General features: G+C 31.4%; 1 protein-coding gene across 1 annotated transcript; it reads left to right on the forward strand.

Annotated features, from left to right (window-relative positions):
* The first annotated feature begins 991 nt into the window (after nt 1-991).
* On the forward strand, nt 992-9,246 carry LOC114333521 (uncharacterized). Its single transcript, XM_028283406.2, has 2 exons — nt 992-1,133; nt 8,397-9,246. The coding sequence occupies exons 1-2, from the start codon at nt 1,094-1,096 to the stop codon at nt 9,146-9,148; spliced, it is 792 nt and encodes a 263-aa protein (XP_028139207.2). The 5' UTR covers nt 992-1,093; the 3' UTR covers nt 9,149-9,246.
* The last annotated feature ends 1,216 nt before the right edge of the window (nt 9,247-10,462 follow it).

A 10,462-nucleotide genomic window follows, 5' to 3' on the forward strand; every position in this document is an offset into this window, starting at 1 on the left:
AAGATAGGGTGATTTTCTTGCGAAGGGGTTGTAGCTCAATAATCGAAATGCACGTGATTTAATAGTTTATTTTTAGAGTATAAAGCTATAGGAATTATATCCGCAATACGATATATTTTAAGTTTTCTCAGCATTTTTTTCTTAAGTTAAATCAATTAAAGGGTTGATTGGGGGTGAAGGGGATGAGCTCAAAAATCGAAACTATATAATTTCAAGTGCTCATAAATAGCTCGTAATTCTGCCGCAAAAACTGATTCAATATTCCTATTTTTAAGTAGTGGGGGGGGGGCTGCCATTAAGTATTAAATTCCTGCTCAGTGGAACGAGCTCAAAATTTGTAGTCTGCGGAATATGAGAGCTCATGAATAGCTCATAAATCAGGGCTGTTTGTTTTTTGATTTTTGCAAGTGGGGGGGGGGCAGCTCAACACGGGTTAACTTACCTTATCTTAATCTCACAATTTCGAGTACTTTTAAGGATATACTTTTTAGGGCCCCCTGAACGAACGCCCCTGTATTAAGAGCCAATATATAGTAGAGATGCATCTGCAGGGTACCACGTTTCTCCCCATATGATAATGTGACGCGCTCGAGTAACTGCAAAAATTCCCGCTTGGGCTCCTCTACCACTATGTGAAAACGAAAATAAAGTATTTATTTATTTATTATTTATTTAAAACTTATCCCTTGAAATATCTAATTGTTTATTCAAATATTCAAATACCTACATAACAACGATATGTTTCAGACAGATAAATCATTTAAATATAAAGAGTTTATCGATAATAAGGTCATTATTTTTAAAATAAGTGGAGCTTGAAAGTTTTTGAAATAAATTAGTAATTCTACTATGACAAGAGTTGTTATTCAAACATAAAATATAAAATACATAATTATTTTGTTTTTTAGGAATACAAATAACTTTACGCTTATCATAATTTTGTAGTGATTTACATCTATGAAAAATTTAACACTTTAGTTATTAATATTAATTTTGTGTTAAGATAGGGCTAAATATTTGTATAAATAGGTGATACTTTGCTCTCCAAAGACACATTTTCTTTTTGATTTACACTGACACACAATAACCAACAATGAAGTTGCTTTTATTAGCCTTGTGCACTTTCCTTGTAGGTAAGTAATATTCAGTAATCTAATAATTATTATTCTTCTTTTCGTTTCTCTCCTATCGGAGATTGGATATCATCAAGGGTATTCGAAATTTGTTTGCAGCTGTTTTAATAGTTCGTTTGTGTTGCAACCGAACCACTTCCTTAGATTTCCCATCCAGGATATCCTTTTGCAGCACAGATTCCTTATTCCTTCAATTTTTCCCTGCATTATATTTTGTATGAAGACATTAGAAAAGTATTCCACTTTTATGTTAGTGTGTTTTTTCGTTGTAGCAACTCTTAGATTGTGACTCGGTAAATCAATTTTATTCTTAATATTTTTTTTAATTCTCGCTTTAGATTTCGGTTTCAATCTGATCTCTATACTTGTATTGCACTTAATATGCATATTTACAGCTAGGCTATTGATTATATTCAAAATAAGATAACTAAAAGGAACTACAACGTTAACGGGGTTTTATTATTTCATATGGTCAATGGGCATGTATATATGAAAAAACCGCGGAGTGCTACCATTTTTAAGAGGTGCGTTTTTGAGAAATGGGTGAATTAGTCCCTGGGCATGGGTTACATTAGGGTGAGCTCTATGCACTTTTGGTACAAACAAATCTACATAAAAATTGTTCCTGGTTAAATTTGTTATCTAAATATCACTTTTTAAATTCAATGATATTTTTTTTTACAAAATATATTCAAAAGAAAATCACAAAGAAACCCAAAAGAAAGAAATTTTGTTTTTTGTCCCATAAGTTTTGTCCATGAGGATATAGGTATAGATATTGCTTCAAAGAAAAAAAACTTACATATTTTATCTTTAAAATTATGTTTCGTAGAGGTAATTAGGATTTACAGTTTTCGAAATATGATTTTTCAAATTTCTCCACTCACAGCAATTTTGGGCAATTTTCCTTGTTATTTCGCAAATATTGTTCTGTAACTTTTTTCTACGCAACTTTAGGTATATGCAATGGTACACGTAATAGGAATAGAAATAAATTACCTTTAAAATGGTCGACCGTATAACGTTGTACGACTTTTTTTTAAAGAGATTATGATTTTTCAAATTTTTATACTTTTAACGATTTTTTATAATATAATGTATTTGAGATGTGGATCTATCGACGGATCCTTAAAGTTACCTGGACCGCAAAAATAACAAATGAAGAAATCCTGAGAAGAATTGGTACAGAACGACAACTGATGTGCACAATTAAACAGAGAAAAACGGCATACCTGGGACACATAATTAGAAATGAAAGATATCAGTTTCTGCAAACCTTAATTGAAGGAAAGATCGAAGGAAGAAGGGGAGTGTGCAGGAAGAAAATGTCATGGCTCCGTAATGTCAAACAATGGACAGCACTAAAAAACATAGGAGACCTAATACATACTGCAAGGGATAGAGAAAAATGGTCAAACGTGATCGCGAACATCCATTAGTGGATTGCATAAGAAGAAGAAGAAGAAGAAGAATAAAAGTAAAATAATATTATTATATAATATATTATATATTATATAATATTATACATAGCATATATAATATTATATATTATATAATACCTAATAAAAAAAAATTATTTTTTACATTTTTTACGATTATTTTTGAATAAGTTTCAAAACGTAACAAGTACTTGCAACGATTTTTGATTTTAGGATTATTTTTTAAATTTCTCATTATACCTTTTTTTTCTTGTACATGAATATACTATATATTGTTATATTTCTATTTGATATGAAAATTAAATTTTGATAATTATAAACAGAATTCAATTTAATATAAAATATTTTCAATTTTCTCAACCACGGGCATATAAATTTAGAACAACCTGTATACAACAAATTGTTATATTTAATTTTAAGAAGTGATTAAACGAAACTCGGCAAAATGCGCTTAGAATAAACAAAGTGAATGGCGCGTACCATTATCGTTGTTCGCGGAAGGTTCGATCATTAGCCTATGCTAAATAAGACTCAGTTGGAATCGATAATAGGTCATTATCGTTGTTCGCGGAAGGTTCGATCATTAGCCGATGCTAAATAAGACTCAGTTGAAGTAGATAATAGGTCATTAAATTTTGTAAATAGTAGAAAGTAATTTTAGAATGGGAATTAACTATTTTTTTTGGAAGTCCATTAAGCATATTTAGAAAGATTAAAAATTGGTTTTGAGGAATACTGCGAATGAGAGTTGGTGGTGGAAGGTTGATTTGTGAATCTGGAAGGGATATTTAGAAAGTAGGTGAATGACTAGAAATAGAGAGCAGAATGTTTTGAGCTGTCGAGAAGGGAAGTCCAGTAGTAGACGGTAGTGTACGGAGAGTGAGAAAGCCGGTGTAGTTCCGTGAGTGTGGAGTATCTATCGTGGAACGAGAGGTAGGCCAGGTTGAGAGTAAAAGAACCTCCTTGAGCCAAGAGTGTCCCGGTAGCTGATTGCAGTTTTGAAAAAGGTAGAATACAGCATCACGACAGAAGCAGGAACGAGAGCTATACGAGCTAGTTTTCAAAGGAGAACATTACTGAAAGCCAGGACGAGGTTTTGATCGCAGCCAAGGATAGCAGGAAACGGGTCTTGTGTGAAAACATTCTCAGTTCACCAGAAAAAGGTCAGTCTCATTTGTTTGGACATGAATGTATGGGTTTTTCGTATTAAATACCACATTATAAATTGAAGAACATAATAAATAATATCAGAAAAGCTTCATCAAACTTAAATAGAATTGTTGCTAATAAATCCTAATAGTTAAATGTTAATAAAAACTTTCAATTGGAAACCAAAAGGAAATAAGATTCCCATTTGTAAATGTTATGTTTAAGAATAATAAGATCTAGCAAATATTAAGCAGTGATTGCCATTTAAATAAAATAAACAATAATTTGATTATAATTGTAACCCATATGTGTGTATTATTTTACTCTTTTCTTTCCTATCCCGATTAGGAACCATTGAGAAATACTTAGAAGCCACGAGAGTAAGTAATTAATTTTATAATTCGCCCTGAGATTGAAAACATATTGATATGTGATCTGGTAAATTAATTAGATTATGATTAATGCATTGATTAAATTAAATGACATATAAGAATATTATCTCATACCAATAATCAAGATCACATCAATATATAACTCAATAAAGAAGGCTTAATTTCTGTTCTTTAAAATGTATATCATCTATATTTAAATAATTTAAACCCAGTGATTCTTTGATATTTTTTTACCTGTATTATTTAAAATTTTTTTTTTACAAAAATTACATAAACATTAGTCTTAGAAAACATCACTTTAGTTAAAATTATTTAAACTTTGACATTTAAAAATTTTTCAAAATCAAAGTCAAATCAAATTTTAAAGGTAATTGATTTCTATTCATCTTACATATACCATTACATCTGACTAAAGTTACGTAGAAAAAAGTTACAGAACAATATTTGCGAAATAACAAGGAAAATTGCCCAAAATTGCTGTGAGTGGCGAAATTTGAAAAATCATATTTTGAAAACTGTAAATCCTAATGACCTCTTCCAAACGTCATTTTAAATAAAAAATATGTAAGTTTTTTTGCTGTGAAGCAATGTCTATACCTATATCCCCGTGGACAAAAGTTATGGGACAAATACTAAATTTGTTTCTTTTGGGTTCCTTTGTGCTTTTTCTTTTGAATATATTTTTGTAAAAAAAGTATCTTTGACTTTAAAAAGTTATATTTAGATAGGAAATTTAACCAGCAACAATTTTTATGTAGACGTGTTTGTACCAAAAGTGCATAAAACTCACCCTAATGTAACCTATGCCCAGGGACTAATTCACTCATTTCTCAATAACGCACCCCTTTAAACGGTAGCACTCCGCGGTTTTTTCATATATATTGATTCATTGACCATATGAAATAATAAAACCCCATTAACGTTGTAGTTCCATTCTATAGTACATAATCAATAGCCTGAGACTAGAAGATATAGGTCTGGATCCCGCGTATGAAAAAAAAGTTGATTAATAGCAAGCTGAAAATTTTTTAATAGCTTAAGGGTGTCTAGCCGGATAAACATTGATATATGGGAATACTGAAACAGGGGCAGTTTTAATTGTGGAACAGGTTAAAAATTTGGAACGGTCACACCACGAAAACGGCACATTTATTTTGTCCGACAGAACCGACTTAAACCCTCCGAACAGAGATTAAACTCTCATGCAAAAATCAGACTGCTATTTATCACCTGTCATAACTCCTGTCATTTGACATATTCTACATGTTCCACTCATTAAAGCGCCCATTTGGTGATAAATAGCAGTCTGATTTTTGCATGAGAGTTTAATCTCTGTTCGGAGAGTTTAAGTCTGTTCTCTGGACAAAATAAATGTGCCGTTTTCTTGGTGTAACCGTTCCAAATTTTTAACCTGTTCCACAATTAAAACTGCCTCTGTTCCAGTGTTCCCATATATCAAAGTTTATCCGACTAGACACCCTTAAGCTATTAACAAATTTTCAGCTTGCTATTAATCAACTTTTTTTTTATACGCGGGATCCAGATCTAATATAATGAGACTGAATTGCCAACTCGTTTTAAATCCAGCGGTTAGAAATTATCTCACAATAATTGTAGATGACGCCACGGTGACATAAAAGCAAATATTACACTGAATTTACAGTCATACTGGCATATCTGCATATTTCTCTGGTGAAATAGATGCAATTTGCAGATATGCCGATTTATAAAATTTGGCTCATACATTTCATATCAGCATCACTTTTGATATCTTGCTCAGTGTTTCCTATATCAAGAACGCTAACAGTTGTCATATTTTCGACATCACAACTAATCCTATTCCCTTCTTCATGTAGCATGTTCTTTCAAAACGTTGGTTGCTATTATCATAGATATCGTAATTTTATTACCTGCCACCCTAAATAGCATGCTTGTATCAACACCACAATACCAAGCTCGCAAGTTCTTCAACTATGAAGTTCTTCTTTGTCCTTGATTGCGTTTGCTGCTATTTTCCCTTGCATAATATTTTGAAGCAACAAATGTTGTCCTCTTACACAATTCAATATTGCCAGAGATAATCAGTTTGACAGATTTTTTAACAGTTTCAATCTTTTTGGGATTTATTTTTACGTATGTATTGCCATATTCCAATGAAAAATTGATGTAAATTTTTGTTTTCATGTCTAAATTCTAAAAAATGGTAATTTTGTTATCCATTCTCTGTCATAAACTTCACAGTTTGAATGGTTTTCTCGGTTTCAAGTTTAACGAATCGAGTTTTGGAAATACCACTAATGGAAGTCCTGATATACGCCATCATCCTTAGTATATAATCTTTTACTTTAAGTACTCTATCACCTGGAGCTAACTTTAAGTACTCTATCTTGACTATGTTGAACAAATACTAAATCAAAAGAATTCTTTTTTCTACATATTTTTATCAGCTCAATATAAGTCTCAGAATTTTAAATTAATAATAGTTTCAGTCTTCTCTTTTCAATGGCACCAAAGTACAGCCATAACTGACTAATATAATAGGTACTCATATCGTGTGCTACTTATTCAAAGTAAAGTTCATAATCAAAGACAGGCAGGTTCTATTCATAATCAAAATATACATTCATTTCAATATCAACACTGACTGTCAATATTAACAAACAACTGGTTTATTAGAGTTTCAGTCAGAAGGATGGCAAGGATAGCAAAAAAAGACTCTTTTGTCTTTTTGTTTAGATTTTGGAATTTTTTGATCACTTTTTATCAACCAAACCAAATTGTAAATATTGACAAAATATTACATTGTATTAGTACACTTACCAGTCGTTCACGATTATTCAAAATAAGCTTGATGGCACTCAACATGTTTCAATAACTCAAATATTAAAAAAGTCAATGGACACAATACATTCTAAAATTTCATAAATATTTTTCTCCTTTAACCGGCCGTTACACGCGTCTTCTATTGTGACGTGGTTACACGCGTATGGGCGTCGCCCTCACCTACACCAATTCGACTTATTTCGAGGAAGAATGAATGTCGACATGTATAACTGTAAAATGGGTTGTACTCACATATTATAGAAGCTCTCGTAAACCATTTTTTTATTAATTTAACAAAACAAAAGTAAAAATTATATAGATCAAAAGCAACTTTTCCTTATGTTCAATTTCAGTAAGCCACTGAAATAATTGACGTTCTTTACGCGAATTCATTTTACTAAAAATACAAATTAAAATTAACAACTGTTAACAACTGAAGCTATTTCGTTATGGGATTTATGTGATTAACTATTAATATTTTGTATTTTGATAACGACGTCCGAGGTAGATTTCGAAACGTCAATAAAATCAATTTTTAAAGTTAAAGTGTGGCTTATTTCTCAATTAGAATAGGTAGGTAAATTTAAAAATTGGTTCTTAACTAGTGGCGCCCATAGAATTTTCCTCTGGGGGGGGGGTTGGCTTGGCGAAAGTTTTTTTGTATTATTTGTGAAAGACAAGTTACATTTTACTACTTTCTTTTATATATATATTTCTATATGCTCTGGGAGGGATTTTAACCCCCCAAACTCACCCCCTCGGTGCGGCACTGTTCCTAACCTAACGTAAACAATAATATTTTAATTAAACCTACCCAAATATTAAACAAAAACCTAACAGTTTCTTTGAGATAACAGAAACGTGATTTCACCGTGATTGCACGCGCAGTGAGAAATTCGCTCACTTGAAGAGGGATGCCACTTCTTTCAAGTATCACAGAGCACACTGACCGCCTGAAATATTCTATAACTTTTTCATATTAGTTAAGACGATTTTATTGGTTATAAACAAATATGGGGAGGTATTCCCTCATAGCGCGTGTAATGGCGGGTTAAAAATTATATTATGCCATCTTTGGAGATGTATTATTGGAGATGAAATTCAAATGTAATTAGGTGGTCTTATTATTGTGGTTATTTCAAATTCCAAAGGCCTATAAAGGATGTTTTTAAAATTCAAAACTGTCCTAAGATATGCAGCATAATATACATCTAAGTTGTATAAAGAAAAAGTGTTTTTAATGTCAACCAAGTAAATAGCAATAAATAATAATGAGTTGTGTCTATGTCTGACTTTTTACTTATACAATAATTATTAGATTTTATTTAATACATTTCCAAGAAAATACGTTTGAAGTAGTTGGTTTCTTTTGCAAAAATACTGAAAAAATATTTATATACATATTATATTAACTAGTCACATACCTTTCATTAATCAATCAATTTCGTTACAATTTTTAGGACAAGCTTACAGCAAAGGGCAAGCGTACACAGTTACACAGATTTATCCAACTCAATCATTGGAATTAGAATTTAATGGTTCTAAGGTTTGTGTGAATACTAACAAGGGAGCAAAGAATACCACAGACGGTTCTAACCAATCTGGTGAAAAACCTCATTCTGGTGAAAAACCTCATTCTGGTGAAAAACCTCATTCTGGTGAAAAACCTCATTCTGGTGAAAACGGTGCTCCCAATTCGGGTGAAGAAAATGGTAATAGAGGTGTCAGTTATACCCTTAATAGAACCGATAAAGATAACGTCAAAATTACCGTTATTTCATTGGTATCACGTTCCGATAAGAAAACTAGGGATCTTCCAGCAACCAATCAAACTCTATGTAAGATTGCTATTCCCAATCGAAAAGATAAAATTATTATTGTTAGATTTGGAAATAAAATCTCAAAAGCAGAAGCTGATGCAGGCAGAGGTGATAACCATTCTAAGGAAGATAAATCTAACCCAAAAGTATACTATAGAATAGAAGCAGTGCAGCAAAATGGAGGTAAACCCCTTGTAGTCGTCGGAAAAGGTATCGCCTCCATTTCTTATACAAAGGTAAGTCTCAAAATAACATACACAATTTCTGTGAGCATTCAAGAAATAAGTGTAGTGGTCGCTATAAATGGTAGTTGTAGCTCTGGAGAAAAAGGACAAGAAACAAACTTACACTTGGAAGAAAAACCTACGTCTCCATGTGCCAGAGATAATTAGATATTTTGTGAGCATACTTATCTTAAAAGAAATTGTTTAATTTATAAAAAAATATATTTATTAATGTTAAATAATAATAACTATTTTGAATGGGAAAATTGCATTTTATTTTTCTACTTTAGAGTAACAGTATCCTTAACAGTAATAACTAGTTTTGTTTTCAAAATGATGGAACGTACATACATGGGAATACACATAAATGGAAAGAAAGTAGACCACCTAAGATATGCAGACGATGCAGTAATAATGGCATCAAGTTTTAAAGAACTACAAACCATGCTAACTGAACTAGGAAAGGAGTCTGAACAAATAGGTTTAAGAATAAATTTTACCAAAACAAAACAATGACAAACACACATTGTAATAGAAACGTAATACTAAACGAAACCACAACAGAAGCGGTTAGTGATTATATATATTTGGGAAATATAATAAAAATAAATAAGGACAACCGAACATCGGAGGTAAAAAGAAAGGTCAGATCAGCCTGAGCAGGATTTGGGAAATTAAAATGCTTCTTAAATAAAAAAAATACAACAATACTTAAAAACAAGAGTGTTTGACCAGTGCGTATTACCATTTCTTACTTTCTTACATACGCATGCCAAACATGGACCTTGACCAAAGTAAACATAGATAAAATAATGAAGACACAAAGAGCCATAGAGAGAGAAATGTTAAGAGTAAAATTAAAAGACAAAAGCAAAATAACTGGATAAGAAATAAAACAAAAGTCAAAGACGCAGGACAACATATAGCCAGTATAAAATGGAATTTCTCAGGTAATAATGCCGGACAAACGGAGAATAGGCGGAATACCACAATACAACAATGGAGACCATGGACAGGAAAGAAAGCAAGAAAATGACCCCAGATAAGATGGAGAGATGATATTAGCAAAATAGGAGGAATACACTGGAAACAGAAAGAACAAAACAAAAGCGAATAAAGGAAACTGGGGAAGTCTATGTCAAAATTTGACGAATTTAAGAGCAAAAGAAGAAGACGAATAACTAATTGGTTTAAGTCATATCCTGTAGTCATATCCTGTAGTCAATATCATCGAGGCGAATCTTAAAAAAAAAATCAGAAAATATATTGTAAAATTGTGAAAATTATTTGTGAAAATAAATTAAGAAAGAGAATATCAAATAAGATACAGAGAAATAAGCGGATAGGAGACAGTTACAAACAAAAACGAATAATAAAAAAAATATGAAAAAAATTTTTTAAGAAACGCTTTTCTTTAGTTACGAGTGACTAAAATTAAACATATTATAAAAAAATCAACTAAAAAGCAAAAAATAAAAAAAT

This window comes from Diabrotica virgifera, chromosome 1 (genome assembly GCF_917563875.1).
Source record: "Diabrotica virgifera virgifera chromosome 1, PGI_DIABVI_V3a".
Lineage (NCBI taxonomy): Eukaryota > Metazoa > Arthropoda > Insecta > Coleoptera > Chrysomelidae > Diabrotica > Diabrotica virgifera.